Consider the following 20,731-nt stretch of genomic DNA (forward strand, 5'->3'; position numbering starts at 1 on the left):
ATATGGAATACACTACTTTGAACTTTCTACCAACCAGACATTTAAATATGGAATACACTACTTTGAAGTTCCTACCAACCAGACATTTCAACATGGAATACACTACTTTGAACTTTCTACCAACCAGACATTTAAATATGGAATACACTACTTTGAAGTTTCTACCAACCAGACATTTTAATATGGAATACAACCACTTTGAACTTTCTACCAACCAGACATTTAAATATGGAGTACACTACTTTGAACTTTCTACCAACCAGACATTTTAATATGGAATACACTACTTTGAACTTTCTACCAACCAGACATTTTAACATGGAATACACTACTTTGAACTTTCTACCAACCAGACATTTAAATATGGAATACACTACTTTGAACTTTCTACCAACCAGACATTTAAATATGGAAAACACTACTTTGAAGTTTCTACCAACCAGACATTTAATATGGAATACACTACTTTGAAGTTTCTACCAACCAGACATTTAAATATGGAATACACTACTTTGAACTTTCTACCAACCAGACATTTAAATATGGAATACACTACTTTGAAGTTCCTACCAACCAGACATTTCAACATGGAATACACTACTTTGAACTTTCTACCAACCAGACATTTAAATATGGAATACACTACTTTGAAGTTCCTACCAACCAGACATTTTAACATGGAATACACTACTTTGAACTTTCTACCAACCAGACATTTAAATATGGAATACACTACTTTGAAGTTTCTACCAACCAGACATTTAAATATGGAATACACCACTTTGAACTTTCTACCAACAGACATTTTAATATGGAATACACCACTTTGAACTTTCTACCAACCAGACATTTTAATATGGAATACACCACTTTGAACTTTCTACCAACCAGACATTTAAATATGGAATACACTACTTTGAACTTTCTACCAACCAGACATTTAAATATGGAATACACTACTTTGAACTTTCTACCAACCAGACATTTAAATATGGAAAACACTACTTTGAAGTTTCTACCAACCAGACATTTAAATATGGAATACACTACTTTGAAGTTTCTACCAACCAGACATTTAAATATGGAATACACTACTTTGAACTTTCTACCAACCAGACATTTAAATATGGAATACACTACTTTGAAGTTCCTACCAACCAGACATTTCAACATGGAATACACTACTTTGAACTTTCTACCAACCAGACATTTAAATATGGAATACACTACTTTGAAGTTTCTACCAACCAGACATTTTTAATATGGAATACACCACTTTGAAGTTTCTACCAACCAGACATTTAAATATGGAATACACCACTTTGAACTTTCTACCAACCAGACATTTAAATATGGAATACACCACTTTGAACTTTCTACCAACCAGACATTTTTAATATGGAATACTACACTTTCAATACTTTTTTCATTTTTACTTATGCTACTTAAGTTCACATGTTTTTTTTTTTTCTTTTTGGACATTCATAAACACCTTCAGGGAAGTTAGTAAACAAATATGAAGGATATGGTAAATGGTTTATAACATGTATAAAGTAAGAAGTTATTCTTTTTTTTTTAAATTTCAAACTGTAAGATAATGTGCTTATTAACATGCTTTGAATTTATTCATAATTTGCTGGCAGACCTTGCCATGTATGACTGGAGAGAGGCTCCTGGGTCACTGCACGGTGCTGGTACACTAATCACTATGCCGTACAGGCCCCAACATGCATTGAAGTACACAAAGAGTAATAAGCTACATGGTCTGTAATCAGAGCAAACTGAGAAGTCAAGCCTAATTTCCAGGCTGCGTATTTGTCCTTATTGACACATGGTATGTAGATTAAGGCATCAAAATCAACTCCAGACAGGAACCTGGAGTTCTTACTAGAAAGCATTAATAAAGTGTTTATTCTTCTTACTGCCTACCCAAAACAGATGAGCGATTACAATTACTTATTAACTTGCAACACCATACTCAAGAATTTTTCATGAACAAATGACAGTCAGTATTATGGATGGAGGGCAAATATGAGCATCATAAACAGCCTACTGTTGGCAAAGACCCCCCTGTAGTAACAGTAGGGCAAAGCAAAAATGCACTGTTCAAAACTGCACTTAAACAAAGAAAAATTAAGACGTTACGATGTTTGCAGTGGGCTTACTTACAACAGATGAATGCATTAGTTAATGCTATAACTAATGATAAGACACCGTAAGTAAACTATGTTCAAAATACCTGTAACAGTTTGTTTTATAGGTGTGGAGAGAAAATGGGTCTCACCTGCAAATGTTCTACGATATCTTTTCTGTCATAGGTAATACCACTAGGTGTAATCACAGGTTCACGCATCAGCTCAAAGCTTATCTTCCCACACAGGTAGTCAGGTACATCCCGCTTCTAAAGAGAGGAAATAACACAGAGCCTGATTAGAGTGCTACAGGTAAAACAGCTTATCTTCCCACACAGGTAATCAGGTACATCCCGCTTCTAAAGAGAGGAAATAACACAGAGCCTGATTAGAGTGCTACAGGTAAAACAGCTTATCTTCTCACACAGGTGGTCAGGTACACTCTGCTTCTAAAGAGAGGAAATAACACAGAGCCTGATTAGTGTGCTACAGGTAAAACAGCTAATCTTCTCACACAGGTGGGTCAGGTACACTCTGCTTCTAAAGAGAGGAAATAACACAGAGCCTGATTAGAGTGCCACAGATAAAACAGCTAATCTTCACACACAGGTGGTCAGGTACACTCTGCTGCTAAAGAGAGGAAATAACACAGAGCCTGATTAGAGTGCCACAGATAAAACAGCTTATCTTCTCACACAGATAGTCAGGTACATCTACCTTCTAGAGAGAGGAAATAACACAGAGCCTGATTAGTATGCTACAGGTAAAACAGCTTATTTTCTCACACAGGTAGTCAGGTACATCTACCTTCTAGAGAGAGGAAATAACAGAAGAGCCTGATTAGTATGCTACAGGTAAAAACAGCTAATCTTCTCACACAGGTGGTCAGGTACACTCTGCTTCTAAAGAAAGGAAATAACACAGAGCCTGATTAGAGTGCCACAGATAAAACAGCTTATCTTCTCACACAGATAGTCAGGTACATCTACCTTCTAGAGAGAGGAAATAACACAGAGCCTGATTAGTATGCTACAGGTAAAACAGCTTATTTTCTCACACAGGTAGTCAGGTGCATGGTACAGATTTTGTGGTGAACACATTTGCGCGAAAATAAGTGCCATCGCATATAAAACCCATGTAAGAAATTTATTAATGTAACATGTGTTACAGTTATAAATTTGTTAAATTTGTTAAAAAGCACTACAGTTCTATCATTTTTTCAAACACATTAATTAGAAATACATAATTAGGAATGTATTCCGGCTTTCACAAATCCAGCTTAAATGATCGTCAGTTAATCTTGCTGTCTTTTAAGGAGGCTTAGCTCCGTTCAAGGATCGCCACAATGCGACATTGTTGTTGTTTATTTATTGCCGCGGTTGGAGGCATACAAAGTGATACGATATACATACGATGAGAGAGGCTGTTTTTTTATCGACTGTACTTGCCTTCCAGTCAGATCACCTTTCAGACGCGCCCAACACATAGTTCGGGAGTTTCTGCGCTTCAAACTTCCTTTTCATAATGATGATTTGTGAGAAATTTACTCATATCTGTCACAGTTCACTCAAAGTTTCACTCACACTGCTGATGCACGAGAATTAAACAGTGGGATTTATATATATCACATTTAATCCTTCGTCGTCTCCAGGAGTGAGTGACATGAATATTTGCTCACACAGCAGGTAAGGGGTTCATCTTATAAAGATTAACAGTCTTTAAAAGATTAAAACCTTAGGAGGATTAACTTCCTTTGTCTGATCAAGTTACTGTACTGTATAGAATTTTTGTCACGTCTCACAGCTACAAAAAAGTTTAAACGATAGCACTGTTACTTGAATGATTGAGTCATTTTATTACTTGACGTTTCTGTATTGGAGTTTGATTTTCGTTTGTCCAAAAATCAGTTGTCCAAAAATTCTGTTAAGATTTGTGAAAGTTGATTCCTCGAATGTGTCTTCTTACCAAATCTGCAAAAGTTTATGACCGAGAATAAAAAGGCATTTACAGTATCTTCCCACATAGGTAATCAGGTACATCCAGCTTCTACAGAGGTGAAATAACAGATGAGCCTGATTAGCATGCTACAGGTAAAACAGCTCATCTTCTTATGCAGGTAATTAGATACATCCAGCTTCTACAGAGGGGAAATAACAGAAGAGCCTGATTAGCATGCAACAGGTAAAACAGCTCATCTTCTCACACATGTAATCAGGTACATTGAGCTTCTAGAGAGGGGAAATAACAGATGAGCCTGATTAGCATGCTACAGGTAAAACAGCTTAGTTTCTCACACAGGTAATCAGGTACATTTTGCTTCTAGAGAGAAGAAGTAACAGAAGAGCCTGATTAGTATGCTACAGGTAAAACAGTTCATCTTCTAACACATGTAATCAGGTACATACATTTTGCTTCTAGAGAGAAGAAATAACAGATGAGCCTGATTAGCATTCTACAGGTAAAACAGCTTATCTTCTCACACATGTAATCAGGTACATCCCACTTCTACAGAGGGGAAATAACAGATGAGCCTGATTAGTATGCTACAGGTAAAACAGCTTATCTTCTCACACAGGTGGTCAGGCACATCCAGCTTCTACAGAGGGGAAATAACAGATGAGCCTGATTAGCATTCTACAAGTAAAACAGCTTATCTTCTCACACATGTAATCAGGTACATCCCACTTCTACAGAGAGGAAATAACAGATAAGCCTGATTAGCATGCAACAGGTAAAACAGCTTATCTTCTCACAAAGGTAATCAGGTACATCCAGCTTCTAGAGAGAGGAAATAACAGAAGAGCCTGATTAGTATGCTACAGGTAAAACAGTTCATCTTCTAACACATGTAATCAGGTACATACATTTTGCTTCTAGAGAGAAGAAATAACAGATGAGCCTGATTAGCATTCTACAGGTAAAACAGCTTATCTTCTCACACATGTAATCAGGTACATCCCACTTCTACAGAGGGGAAATAACAGATGAGCCTGATTAGTATGCTAGAGGTAAAACAGCTTATCTTCTCACACAGGTGGTCAGGCACATCCAGCTTCTACAGAGGGGAAATAACAGATGAGCCTGATTAGCATTCTACAGGTAAAACAGCTTATCTTCTCACACATGTAATCAGGTACATCCCACTTCTACAGAGAGGAAATAACAGATAAGCCTGATTAGCATGCTACAGGTAAAACAGCTTATCTTCTCACAAAGGTAATCAGGTACATCCAGCTTCTAGAGAGAGGAAATAACAGAAGAGCCTGATTAGTATGCTACAGGTAAAACAGTTCATCTTCTAACACATGTAATCAGGTACATACATTTTGCTTCTAGAGAGAAGAAATAACAGATGAGCCTGATTAGCATTCTACAGGTAAAACAGCTTATCTTCTCACACATGTAATCAGGTACATCCCACTTCTACAGAGGGGAAATAACAGATGAGCCTGATTAGTATGCTACAGGTAAAACAGCTTATCTTCTCACACAGGTGGTCAGGCACATCCAGCTTCTACAGAGGGGAAATAACAGATGAGCCTGATTAGCATTCTACAGGTAAAACAGCTTATCTTCTCACACATGTAATCAGGTACATCCCACTTCTACAGAGAGGAAATAACAGATAAGCCTGATTAGTATGCTACAGGTAAAACAGCTTATCTTCTCACACATGCAATCAGGTACATCCAGCTTCTACAGAGGGGAAATAACAGATAAGCCTGATTAGCATGCAACAGGTAAAACAGCTTATCTTCTCACAAAGGTAATCAGGTACATCCAGCTTCTAGAGAGAGGAATAACAGAAGAGCCTGATTAGTATGCTACAGGTAAAACAGTTCATCTTCTAACACATGTAATCAGGTACATACATTTTGCTTCTAGAGAGAAGAAATAACAGATGAGCCTGATTAGCATTCTACAGGTAAAACAGCTTATCTTCTCACACATGTAATCAGGTACATACCACTTCTACAGAGGGGAAATAACAGATGAGCCTGATTAGTATGCAACAGGTAAAACAGCTTATCTTCTCACACAGGTGGTCAGGCACATCCAGCTTCTACAGAGGTGAAATAACAGATGAGCCTGATTAGCATTCTACAGGTAAAACAGCTTATCTTCTCACACATGTAATCAGGTACATCCCACTTCTACAGAGAGGAAATAACAGATAAGCCTGATTAGTATGCTACAGGTAAAACAGCTTATCTTCTCACACATGCAATCAGGTACATCCAGCTTCTACAGAGGGGAAATAACAGATAAGCCTGATTAGCATGCTACAGGTAAAACAGCTTATCTTCTCACAAAGGTAATCAGGTACATCCAGCTTCTAGAGAGAGGAAATAACAGAAGAGCCTGATTAGTATGCTACAGGTAAAACGAATATCTTCTCACACAGGTAGTCAGGTACATCCAGCTTCTAGAGAGAGGAAATAACAGAAGAGCCTGATTAGTATGCTACAGGTTAAAAAGCTTATCTTCTCACACAAGTAGTCAGGTACATCCCACTTCTAGAGAGTGGAAATGCCACAAGAGTCGGATTAGTTGCAACACGTAACACAGGAAACAGAGAGCCTGATCGTAACATGGATAATCACTCCAGATCATTCCATGTTGTAGAAGAGCTGGTCATGTAACTTAAAAATATCGAATGACTAATTCATAGGAGCTCAACTTCCAGAATATTTAATGCTGGCAGTGAGTTTTGTGTGTGGAAGAATTACAGTGCTCGGAGTAATGTCGGCCATCAGTTTTGTGTGTGGAAGAATTACAGTGCTCGGGGTAATGTTGGCCGTGAGTTTTGTGTGTGGAAGAATTACAGTGCTCGGAGTAATGTTGGCCGTGAGTTTTGTGTGTGGAAGAATTACAGTGCTCGGAGTAATGTCTGCAGTGAGTTTTGTGTGTGGAAGAATTACAGTGCTCGGAGTAATGTTGGCCGTGAGTTTTGTGTGTGGAAGAATTACAGTGCTCGGAGTAATGTTGGCTGTGAGTTTTGTGCGTGGAAAAATTACAGTGTTCGACGCAATGTTGGCCGTGAGTTTTGTGTGTGGAAGAATTACAGTGCTCGGAGTAATGTTGGCCGTGAGTTTTGTGTGTGGAAGAATTACAGTGCTCGGAGTAATGTTGGCAGTGAGTTTTGTGTGTGGAAGAATTACAGTGCTCGGAGTAATGTTGGCAGTGAGTTTTGTGTGTGGAAGAATTACAGTGCTCGGAGTAATGTTGGCGGTGAGTTTTGTGTGTGGAAGAATTACAGTGCTCGGAGAAATGTTGGCAGTGAGTTTTGTGCGTGGAAGAATTACAGTGTTCGGAGTAATGTTGGCAGTGAGTTTTGTGTGTGGAAGAATTACAGTGCTCGGAGTAATGTTGGCAGTGAGTTTTGCGTGTGGAAGAATTACAGTGCTCGGCTCAATGTTGGCCGTCAGTTTTGTGTGTGGAAGAATTACAGTGCTCGGAGTAATGTTTGCCGTGAGTTTTGTGTGTGGAAGAATTACAGTGCTTGGAGTAATGTTTGCCGTGAGTTTTGTGTGTGGAAGAATTACAGTGCTTGGAGTAATGTTTGCCGTGAGTTTTGTGTGTGGAAGAATTACAGTGCTTGGAGTAATGTTGGCAGTGAGTTTTGTGTGTGGAAGAATTACAGTGCTCGGAGTAATGTTGGCCGTGAGTTTTAATGTTGGCCGTGAGTTTTGTGCGTGGAAGAATTACAGTGCTCGGAGTAATGTTGGCAGTGAGTTTTGTGTGTGGAAGAATTACAGTGCTCGTAGTGATGTTGGCCGTCAGTTTTGTGTGTGGAAGAATTACAGTGCTCGGAGTAATGTTGGCCGTCAGTTTTGTGTGTGGAAGAATTACAGTGCTCGGAGTAATGTTGGCAGTGAGTTTTGTGTGTGGAAGAATTACAGTGCTCGGAGTAATGCTGGCAGTAAGTTTTGTGTGTGGAAGAATTACAGTGCTCGGAGTAATGTTGGCAGTGAGTTTTGTGTGTGGAAGAATTACAGTGCTTGGAGTAATGTTGGCAGTGAGTTTTGTGTGTGGAAGAATTACAGTGCTCGGAGTAATGTTGGCAGTGAGTTTTGTGTGTGGAAGAATTACAGTGCTCGGAGTAATGTTGGCCGTGAGTTTTAATGTTGGCTGTGAGTTTTGTGTGTGGAAGAATTACAGTGCTCGGAGTAATGTTGGCAGTGAGTTTTAATGTTGGCCGTGAGTTTTGTGTGTGGAAGAATTACAGTGCTCGGAGTAATGTTGGCAGTGAGTTTTAATGTTGGCCGTGAGTTTTGTGTGTGGAAGAATTACAGTGCTCGGAGTAATGTTGGCCGTGAGTTTTGTGTGTGGAAGAATTACAGTGCTCGGAGTAATGTTGGCCGTGAGTTTTGTGTGTGGAAGAATTACAGTGCTCGGAGTAATGTTGGCCGTGAGTTTTGTGTGTGGAAGATTTACAGTGCTCGTAGTAATGTTGGCTGTGAGTTTTGCGTGTGGAAGAATTACAGTGCTCGGAGTAATGTTGGCCGTGAGTTTTGTGTGTGGAAGAATTACAGTGCTCGGAGTGATGTTGGCGGTGAGTTTTGTGTGTGGAAGAATTACAGTGCTCGTAGTAATGATGGCTGTGAGTTTTGTGTGTGGAAGAATTACAGTGCTCGGAGTAATGTTGGCAGTGAGTTTTGTGTGTGGAAGAATTACAGTGCTCGGAGTAATGTTGGCAGTGAGTTTTGTGTGTGGAAGAACTACAGTGCTCGGAGTAATGTTGGCAGTGAGTTTTGTGTGTGGAAGAATTACAGTGCTCGTAGTAATGTTGGCAATCAGTTTTGTGCGTGGAAGAATTACAGTGCTCGGAGTAATGTTGGCCGTAAGTTTTGTGCGTGAAAGAATTACAGTGCTCGGAGTAATGTTGGCAGTGAGTTTTGTGTGTGGAAGAATTACAGTCCTCGTAGTAATGTTGGCCGTAAGTTTTGTGCGTGGAAGAATTACAGTGCTCGGAGTAATGTTGGCAGTGAATTTTGTGTGTGGAAGAATTACAGTGCTCGGAGTAATGTTGGCCGTGAGTTTTGTGCGTGGAAGAATTACAGTGCTCGGAGTAATGTTGGCCGTGAGTTTTAATGTTGGCCGTGAGTTTTGTGCGTGGAAGAATTACAGTGCTCGGAGTAATGTTGGCAGTGAGTTTTGTGTGTGGAAGAATTACAGTGCTCGGCGCATCGTTGGCCGTGAGTTTTGTGCGTGGAAGAATTACAGTGCTCGGAGTAATGTTGGCAGTGAGTTTTGTGTGTGGAAGAATTACAGTGCTCGGAGTAATGTTGGCCGTGAGTTTTGTGTGTGGAAGAATTACAGTGCTCGGAGTAATGTTGGCCGTAAGTTTTGTGCGTGGAAGAATTACAGTGCTCGTAGTAATGTTGGCCGTAAGTTTTGTGCGTGGAAGAATTACAGTGCTCGGAGTAATGTTGGCCGTGAGTTTTTTGCGTGGAAGAATTACAGTGCTCGTAGTAATGTTGGTGATGAACTGTCCAATTTCAGACCTCAACTCTCACAACATGAGAAAAATAGAAAAAAATGGAAAAAGAAGAATTCCTGTATTTCACCTAGAGTTTGGCATGTGAATGTTAAATATCACTTTCAGAAGCACAGTCAGGCCTGAGATGATACTTCAGATGTCAACACAGTTACACTAAGTTTTTCTGACAAAGAATTAATCAAACTTAAAAGTAAACTCTTAGGTGGCCATATAATAAAGGTATGGGAATCAATGATGATGTGCCAGTTGAGAAAAGAGAATCCAATAATGTCTTACCCGTCTTCTCTCATCCAGCTGGGCAAACAACTCATTTACTTCCACAAGGCGCCTTTGCTAAAAACAGACAGTATATTTCATATTTACATTATTTGATTGTTGTTTTATACCAGAGTAAGGAGTGAAGAACAACATATACAAATCCCTGAAAAACCTTAACACTCAGAACTTCAAGTACTGAATAAACTTAACCACAGACATTTTCTTTACAAATGAGGAAAACTCTACACACCACAGTTGACTGACCGGTGTATGATGAAATGTGTGGTTTCATTTTACTCTGGTTCCCTGCTATGCAACATGTTTACACTGGACACTACTAACAAGGGGAACCTCTTCAGTGACCTAATGGTTTTAGTGTCCACCTTGATGTGGGGATATCTGGGATCACCCCCGGGTTGCATCATACCAAAGACCTTGAAAATGTTACTTGTTTCTGAATTGCCTGGCGCTCAGCACTGGGAGGTTTGAGATTCCTTACAGGGCTGGCTGGCTCTGTGTCACTATAATGTGGCTGGGTGTGGGGTCAGGCAATATGCAACTAGGTTAGGTGGGGTGGGGTGCCCTGTCTGGTGTATTAGACATTATACTTCAATGGTGGCTCCACATTGGGGGCATGGACTGGTCCTGCCACTAGAAGACACAATATATGTACACAAACCTAATAACTCCTCAACATCATATGACTGAAAAATTATTATAAAGTATGATGTAAAAAAGCCTACATACATATTTATTAACAATTATTAATATATGTAAAATGTTGCATATGTAAAATCATTGATATGACCTTATAAAACAACTACAGAAGTGAGCACACTACATTAGGGAGACAAGAACAAACAAGCTGAGCATTCCTATTTTAAGATAACCCCACAATATCTTAAAGGTATAAAACAGCGCTGACAAAATCCTTTTCTAAAATTGATTCCACACATTAGAAAATGGCATAAAGAGACTTACATGTTCTTTTTCTATTGTTTCAATCTCATTTGATACATCTTCCTCCCCAACTATCTCCTCCACTGCTTCGACATGCCTGGTAAAACAGATCAGATCACATGTAAACAAGTAATGCATGTAGTATGCATAGCACCAATATTGCTCATGTTTCTGCAGCAGCTTTCAGAAAGTTCAAAACAAGACAATACATGGAAGGCAGTACTAGAACCTCGTTTCACCACACTTAATAAGTGAAGTAAATTAGCATTTTTTTCCCATGTCCACTATGCAGTGTTTCACAAAAAAATTTGTCAGACACAATTAAATATGGTATTATGTTGCTTATGCAAATCATGTTTGCTCAAGCAAAAAAAAAATAAACTTTTGGCAAATTTGTGAAACCATGACCCAAATAGCTATTTGAAAAAACACTTCCTTGCTTCTGAATTGAAGAGAATCTGGTGCTGAAAATTATCCAACACCTCTCTGGGTTTGGAACCAGCTACCTCAGAATCTGCTTCACTCTAAGGTTGCTCATTTACAAGTTTTTCATTTTTTGGCACTCGACTGTCCCTGAGAGCATCATCTCAAAATTTACAACCGTTACCTTATCCACTTTCTATTTGATATCCACCAGTCTAGTACATGTCCATAATGATAATATTTCTGCTGTTTACCTTAACAACCACAACCTTCACCAAAACAATGCTCACTTACTTACCTATTTCTGTCGTCTAAAATGAGTTTATTTATGTAAGACTGCAAGTCAATCTCTTGTTGTATTCGTTTTTCTTCAATACTGTTCCACTTCTTCTTTTTGGCCACGCGCATTGCACTCGCAATATCATCTCCGAAGTTCAGTTTCTGTTCTTTGGCCAAGTCAAAGGCTGAAATGGACACAGTAAGCAAACCAATCAGTACCATCAAGTCTGTCATTTTCTTTCAAGTTCTATGCAATATCAATAATATGAAGTCAATGAATGATTGGTGCTTAAGCGATACATGAAAAGGAACACCGAAGCAAAGATCATGGTTTCAAGGGAAACAATAATGCCAAATTAATGCCAAAACAATAAAGAAAAAATTCCTATTTTTGATCTCTTTCAATAACAGCTCTCTACTTCATACATATTTTCCATCAACAGGCATTTTAACAAATGACATCATTGATGAACATCACACCTGCAGGCAATTTTAACAAATGACATCATAGATCAACATCACACCTGCAGGCAATTTTAACAACTGACATCATCGATCAACATCACACCTGCAAGCATTTAAACAAATGACATCATTGATCAACATCACACCTGCAGGCATTTTAACAACTGACATCATCGATCAACATCACATCTGCAGGCATTTTAACAAATGACATCATTGATCAACATCACACCTGCAGGCAATTTTAACAAATGACATCATCGATCAACATCACACCTGCAGGCATTTTAACAAATGACATCACCGATCAACATCACACCTGCAGGCATTTTAACAAATGACATCATCGCTCAACATCACACCTGGGACCTTATATAAACTGTAGTTTCCAGCCATTATAATACTAAAAGAAGTTAGTTTATGCTGCTCAACTAACTGTGTAAATAATTTTCTTGTATTCCACAAAAGTGCGGAGATGCTGATGATAAGTGACTAAATGTGTCAATACTTCACATGTGGTAGGGTTCTCACTGTATGATGGTTTACCTCTCTTTAAGCTCCCTACTCCCTCATCGTATACACCCAGCTCGACCAGCGCCTGACCCAGGAAGAAGTGACCCTTCACCAGGGCTCTATCTAGGTCCAGTGCATTCCTACAGTCTTGTGCTGCCCTCTCCCACTGCTTCTTCTTCAGGTAACACAACGCCCGGTTTGTGAAGTATGTTGGTGTGTTTGGACTCTTCATCTAAACAGACAGACACCACACTACAACAATCAGACAATGTATCTACCATGTTGTTTATCAAGCGAATTGCAAATAAATGTGAGAGAATACAGATGCCTGTCATTATATAAGATACAATGACACCTTCCATCAGGCCCAGTTCAGTTGTCTAACACACTATAATTTCTAGTCCAAGTACGCTGACTAGTAGATTGAGAAATATTTGGATATGCTATAACCACTGCTGTTCAACCTTTAGCTGAAGGCCCTACCGCTTGTTGGTGTTGCCAAATACATGTCATAACATCTTCTTTTCCCACCCACAGTTTTGCAGGGGTAATCCATTTCTCAGGAGAAAGCATGTGGTACCACCATATTTTCAAGACTGCTGAGATACGATTAAACAGATGAATACAATGTTGGGAACTTTTTTTTTGGGGGGGGGGGGGGAGATTTTTGATTTCTTGGAATATTTTTGCCAAACAATCTTAACTTTTTTGGAAACGGATTATTTCTAGAATCCTAGTTTTGCACTATCTGTAATAAAATCAAATACCAATTATGGAATCTAAGAGTTTGGTTGACGTTGACGATTCAAATGGTGGCTGTCTTGAAATCAATGGAGAGAGCAGTCTGGAGAGCCATTCTTTGTTGGATTATCCTACCATGTTGTGTTGTGGTAATGAGAAGGGGAGATGTTATGACTTTGTTTTGTCGCCCTGCCACAAGAAGAAACACTATATGTACCCACACCCACTGACTCCTTGTCGTCATATGACTGAACAATTTGTAAGTACAACATAAAACCCCAAGCATTCATTCATTCATTGGCACTCAGGTGAAGGGCAGGACATAATATTTCTCAGACTCAACCTGACTGTGCTTCAGTCAAACTATAGTATTCGAACTAAACATAATTTCTGGTTATTGACAGAATGATGTCCAATGTTTTTAATTTGTTTACACATTGTTGTCAATGTATAAGATGACACTGCTGTCATCTAGCCGCTTAGTTGCGCAGTGGGGTAAATCTGATTGACCAACGTAGTTGTGCAAGTTACAGCTCCGCTGCACATATTCCTACAAATGAACTAACCTTTCCTTAGGTTGGCCTAACCAAACATATTCCATAGGGATAACACAAACTGACAAAAGAGAAGGAGATTTTCAGGGTTTACTGTAGCCTAAAGTTCCTACCGTAACGCCCAGCTTCGCTCATATGGACTTCCACATGGACAATTGCTCAAAAAAACAAAACTCACAACAGGTTAGTAAATTACAGAGACCACACGGTTTAGGTCAGTTTATGCTAATTAAGATTTAGCAGTAAATGTTAAATACCGTCAAACTGACAAATTTGGGGCCGTTTCTCTCTGCAACTCTTGCAAACTGTGTTGCTTGATGAGAGTTACCCCATATCACAAATAACAGTTACTTGCCACTACCTTATGTGAGTAATGTGAGGGGAAGTGCGCTTTCTCGAAACTGAATGAATCTAACTTGAATAAATGGACACGCAGAAAGCCTTATCACTGTGACTGCCACCTGATCTGAAAAATTCCCTAAGGACTGCTGAAATTTACTTTGGCTTCTGTGCCTTCGACCAACGTTTTCAGCATGGATAACTTTCAAAATTAAGTTAGTACAAGCATTGCATGTAACATCGACAGGCTTTAGACCATGCCTCTTGCCACAAAATATTGGTCGTACAGAAAGAGACTGCCACCTTGCCGTAATGCGCTTCGAGGAAAGCGGTCATTGGTGTCAAAGTTTAGTGAACGCGGGTTTATGGGGACCCCTGTTTTCGATACTTACTATCGCTTTGGAATAACAAGAAATTGCGTCGTCATATCGTCTTCCTGCAAAGAATTTGTTTCCTTGATCTTTCAAATCCATTGCATTCATGCTATTGTTATATCTAACAAATAAAAAGTTTGTTTTCTCTTCTTCCCAACCAAAAAGGATGAAAATCACCAACGAGTGCAACCCAAATCCTCATCACGGATCCATGACGTATCCCATAATACCCCACTCAGGTCAGCTGTTAGAGGTCTGTTTCTCCGACAACGGACGTGAGGCAGTGACGCCACACCGATCATACGCCATTATGTATGTTAATGTTTGGCTTATCTGTCCAGATTAAAGACACTTCATATTCTAGAACATTCTACATCGTAATGTGTTTAAAGTTGTGCCTTGCGAGTTCACGACAGTAATGAAACAAATTAAAATAGAAATACGTGCAGTTCCACGGCTTCCAAATACATGTAGGCGCACAGGTAGTCCCCACACCCGGATTTTGGCTTCTGTTTAAGTAGGCCTACGGATGATTTTCACCGTGAACGATATTTGGAGCTGTCGACGGAAGAACTACGGTAGCAGTATTGTTAAGATACACAGCCTTTTTAAGGCTCAAGTTCGAGTTAATATGAGTTGAGCGCATTCGCTCCTCGTCAGAAGATAGACGTCATACAGGCCTAGGCTTACATGGCTCCTCGTCACAAGATAGACGTCATACAGGCCTAGGCCTACAATGTTCCTCGTCACAAGATAGACGTCATACAGGCCTAGGCCTACATGGCACCTCGTCACTAGATAGACGCCATTCAGGCCTTGGCCTACAATGCTCCTCGTAACAAGATAAACGTTATACAAGCCAGGACCTACATGGCTCTTCGTCACAAGATAGACGTCATACAGGCAAAGGCCTAAATGGCTCCTCGTCACAAGATATACGTCATACAGGCCTAGGCCTACATGGCTCTTCGTCACAAGATAGACGTCATACAGGCAAAGGCCTACATGGCTCCTCGTCACGAGATAGACGTCATACAGGCCTAGGCCTACATGGCTCCTCGTCACAAGATAGACGTCATACAGGCAAAGGCCTACAGGGCTCCTCGTCACAAGATAGACGTCATACAGGCCTAGGCCTACATGGCTCTTCGTCACAAGATAGAAGTCTTACAGGCCTAGGCCTACATGGCTCCTCGTCCCAAGATAGACGTCATACAGGCCTAGGCCTACATGGCTCTTCGTCACAAGATAGATGTCATACAGGCCTAGGCCTACATGGCTCTTTGTCACAATATAGACGTCATACAGGCCAAGGCCTACAATGCTCTTCATAACAACATAGACGTCATACAGGCCTAGGCCTACAATGCTCCTCGTCACAAGACAGACGTCATACAGGCCTAGGCCTACATGGCCCCTCGTCACGGGATAGTCGCCATACAGGCCAAGGCCTACAATGCTCCTCATCACGAGATAGACGTCTTACAGGCCTAGGCCTACATGACTCTTCGTCACAAGACAGACGTCATACAGGCCTAGGCCTACAATGCTCCTCGTCCCAAGACAGACGTCATACAGGCCTAGGCCTACATGGCTCCTCGTCACAAGACAGATGTCACACAGGCCTAGGCCTACAATGCTCCTCGTCCCAAGACAGACATCATACAGGCCTAGGCCTACATGGGTCCTCGTCACAAGACAGATGTCATACAGGCCAAGGCCTACAATGCTCCTCGTCACAAGATAGACGTCATACAGGCCTAGGCCTACATGGCTCCTCGTCACAAGATAGTCGCCATACAGGCAAAGGCCTACATGGCTCCTCGTGACAAGATAGACGTCATACAGGCCTTGGTCTGCATGGCTCCTCATCACAAGATAGATGTCATACAGGCCTAGGCCTACAATGCTCCTCGTCACAAGATAGACGTCATACAGGCCTAGGCCTATATGAGTCCTCGTCACAAGATAGTTGCCATACAAGCCTACACCTACATGGCTCCTCGTAACAAGATAGACGTCATACAGGCCTTGGCCTGCATGGCTCCTCATCACAAGATAGACGTTATACAGGCCTACACCTACATGGCTCCTCGTCACAAGATAGATGTCATACAGGCCTAGGCCTATATGGGTCCTCGTCACAAGATAGACGTCATACAAACCTAGGCCTGGATGGGTCCTCGTCACAAGATAGTCGCCATACAGGCCTACACCTACATGGCTCATCGTCACAAGACAGACGTCATACAGGCCTTGGCCTACATGGCTCCTCGTCACAAGATAGATGTCATACAGGCCTAGGCCTATATGGGTCCTCGTCACAAGATAGACGTCATACAAACCTAGGCCTGGATGGGTCCTCGTCACAAGATAGTCGCCATACAGGCCTACACCTACATGGCTCATCGTCACAAGATAGACGTCATACAGGCCATGCTTCTCGTCAGAAGATAGACGTCATACAGGCAAAGGCCTACAATGCTCTTCGTCACAAGAAAGATGTCTTACAGGCCTAGGCCTACAATGCTCCTTGTCACGAGATAGACGTCTTACAGGCCTAGGCCTACATGACTCTTCATCAAAAGATAGACATCATACAGGCAAAGGCCTACAATGCTCTTTGTCACAAGAAAGATGTCATACAGGCCTAGGCTTACATGGCTCCTCGTCACAAGATAGACGTCTTACAGGCCTAGGCCTACATGGCTCCTCGTCACAAGATAGACGTCATACAGGCCTAGGCCTACAATGCTCCTCGTCACGAGATAGACGTCATACAGGCCTAGGCCTACAATGCTCCTCGTCACAAGATAGACGTCATACAGGCCTTGGCCTGGATGGGTCCTCGTCACAAGATAGACGTCATACAGGCCTAGGCCTGCATGGCTCCTCGTCACAAGATAGACGTCATACAGGCCTAGGCCTACATGGCTCTTCGTCACAAGATAGACGTCATACAGGCAAAGGCTTAGATGGGTCCTCGTCACAAGATAGACGCCCTACAGGCCTAGGCCTACAATGCTCTTCGTCACAAGATAGACGTCATACAAGCCTAGGTGTACATGGGTCCTCGTCACAAGATAGACGTTATACAAGCCAGGGCCTACATGGCTCTTCGTCACAAGAAAGACGTCTTACAGGCCTAGGCCTACAATGCTCTTCGTCACAAGATAGACGTCATACAGGCCTGGGTGTACATGGGTCCTCGTCACAAGATAGACGTTATACAAGCCAGGGCCTACATGACCACGATAGAGGTCATACAGATACTGCATGGCCCTTTCTAAAAGGACATTTTGGGGCGGAGAAAGTATAATTTGGAAGTAGCTACTGTTAATTTGCCAATTCATGACGGCACTGACGATCGGGCATGCAGAAGCCCCTACACGAATCAATGAGATTATATCGTAACCCCTATAGAACATATGATTGGTCATTTAAACTTGGGTCAGTGGTGGGGGTGTCTGGGTTTATTCCAAAAATTTTTGTCAACTAATCACCGCTTTTTCCTCTTCCAACAAAGGCAGTATTTCACTGGTTACGTTGATCGTCACTGCTCGGGTTCTGCTATCTGTGCTGAAAGTATTTTATAATACAGCGAAGATGTACTGCTAGGAAGAAACCTACACACCATGACGGAGGTTTACTGATCTGGAGAATCCGGCGCCACAACGAAGGCTTACTGGTTAGAGAAAACCTGTGCCAAAAAGAGGAATTAGTGGTGCCACAACGAAGGTTTACTGGTAAAAGGTAAGCTGTGTCAAAACAAAGATTTACTCGTGCCAAAAACGAAGGTTTACTAGTAAACGGCAAGCTGTGTCAAAACGGAGGTTACTGGTAAACGGCAAGCTGTATAAAATTGAAGGTTTACTGGGTAAAAGGAAAGCAGCGTCAAAAGAAATGTGTACTGGTAAAGGGAAGTCTATGTCAAAACAAATATATACCACAGGGAAGGTTTACTGGCCAAAGGAAAGCTGTCAAAACGAAGGTTTACTGGGTAAAAGGAAAGCTGTGTCAAAACGAAGGTTTACTGGAAAGAGGAAAGGTGTGGTGAATACCCCTGAAGTGCCCCGAGCCCGGAGAACCGTGCCGCTGCAGTGTAGGCAAGGTGACATGTACACAGATACTGCATGGCCCTTTGGGGCCAGCTTAGGGTCCTTACTCCCACTCCCATTCGGTCTGTTCCCTACACCCCCGCCCCCATTCGGTTTGTCCCCCACAGAGTTCTTTTTAAACAGGGATCATTGTTGACGTCACTGCTGCAAGCTATTTAATTTCAAGACTGACAGCTGGGATCTGAAGAAAACTGTACTCTGAAGCCATTTTTACCACCCAAAGTCAAAGGTGAAAAATTTGTGTGGACTGTTACATGTTATCACACATGATAATCTGCTCATTTAGAAATAAAACCAACGCGTTTCCTGTATCCTTTAAGTAGCGGTACACTGTAGATATACTCTAGCTGTATGCGGGCACTTACTTGATTGGTACCTAATCACCTGCACAAGTGGCTAGGTTTTACCAGTGGAGGAAAATCGGAGTTACCTGAGTGAACCACTCAACTTCGCTAGGAAACCTGACAAAACCTGAGCATCTAGAGCTGGTTCTGAACACACAACCTCATTGGTCAAGGACCTGATGATTGCATCGAGCCAGTGCTTCACGACCATGTGACCCAGAGGCTCTCTCTACATAGCACTGAGGATAAGGGCAGATAAGCGCTATCACATTCCCGTCCGTGTTTTACACAATATCTAAAACTAATACACTGAGAAAGGCAACACCGAAAATCATGTTATAAAAATTTACTTCCAAAATGTTTCGTACAAAAGGAAGGCTGTACAAAATGTGTTAAATATGAAACCCATGAACATTAACCTATCCAATTCTTCACACGCTGCCCAGTGCAGTTAACCGATCCGCTCATCCCGCCAGTAACACATTACTCAGTTTCTGTATGAATCACGCCTCACATGAGAAGACTTATTTTTGGTTTCATCACAACCTGCTCTTCACAGAAGCACAATTTACCAGCATATCCATGTGATGTTCCAGAATCTGAGCAATGACATCTAAAACTAAAATGATTTTTATTTACAGAGGTAATGCAACGTGGTAAATACATAGATTTACCAGGTTTTCTTCTCTAAAAACTACCTACATACAGATTTCCTTATATCATACATTATTCACTTGATAGGGCCAAGGAATATCGTACATTAAATATACATAGAACGATTGGGTTTTAAAAAATGTCATGTAAACAAATAGCTATAGATTACTGAGGATGATAACCATAATTTGACCAACACTTGGCTGGAGGAATGTAAGACTATTTACAATATTCATTGATCTCAGGAGTTTTAGAAGCAGGAAAGGTCTACACGTATACTGTATATATATATATACATATATTGACACACCTGACACCCATTGGGGCCATGCTTTCAAAAATATTTACAATGTGTACATCTTGATGTTGAACATCCCAGTAATGAGCTTTACTCAGATGTATTATTCTCATCTCATTATGAGATCTTAAAGATTCACTTGAGATGAAGTAATTTTGTTTATTTCACACAAATTTATGAATCAGGTTAAAAATAAACATTTGATATTAATTCCCAATTAACTCTGTAAGGCTGTCATTATGTATACTGATCACAGCCCTGTCTTGTTCTATAAGTTTAGCTTGAATACCTCTTTACTTCCCATGCTGGCTTTGATATACTACTGCTGGGCAGCAAATAATTAGCCTGTCCGTATCAGCTATCAGTTCCAGGCAGGTGTTCACATATGTTATCACTAATAAATCCACACACGGCCGAAACTAGTGGAAACTTGATAAACTCCAACGGCCATGTTTGAGTGCGTACTCTACACAGAGGAGTGAATCATGTAGGCCTATACAATTATCACTGCTAATGTTAGGCAAGTTAGACCTTTTGACACGCATACTGGCTGACTGTTTAGGATCAGTCTTACCAGTACTGACATACAGAGAACCCATAATCAACATTGATGAATAGAAAGATTTCTCAAACAATTAAAGAATAGATTAAACAAGATGTACATATCTTGTTAAACATATCTTGTTAAACATACTAATTGCTAGTAATGTCAGTAGTTATCTCCCGAGTATGGGCTGTGAGGAGTATGATTCAAACATGGCGGTTGGAGTTAGAA

General features: G+C 40.9%; 1 protein-coding gene across 1 annotated transcript; it reads right to left on the reverse strand.

Moving 5' to 3' along the window:
• Nucleotides 1-1,756: 1,756 nt before the first annotated feature.
• LOC135461705 (E3 ubiquitin-protein ligase CHIP-like) lies at nucleotides 1,757-14,764 on the reverse strand. Its single transcript, XM_064738906.1, has 7 exons — nucleotides 14,561-14,764; nucleotides 12,568-12,766; nucleotides 11,576-11,741; nucleotides 10,876-10,951; nucleotides 9,913-9,969; nucleotides 2,285-2,401; nucleotides 1,757-1,765 (listed from the first exon to the last, which is right to left on the reverse strand). Exons 1-7 carry the CDS (start codon nucleotides 14,648-14,650, stop codon nucleotides 1,757-1,759), a joined length of 714 nt encoding a protein of 237 aa, XP_064594976.1. The 5' UTR covers nucleotides 14,651-14,764.
• Nucleotides 14,765-20,731: the final 5,967 nt, after the last annotated feature.

The sequence above is a fragment of the Liolophura sinensis genome, chromosome 1 (assembly GCF_032854445.1).
Source record: "Liolophura sinensis isolate JHLJ2023 chromosome 1, CUHK_Ljap_v2, whole genome shotgun sequence".
Classification (NCBI taxonomy): Eukaryota; Metazoa; Mollusca; class Polyplacophora; order Chitonida; family Chitonidae; genus Liolophura; species Liolophura sinensis.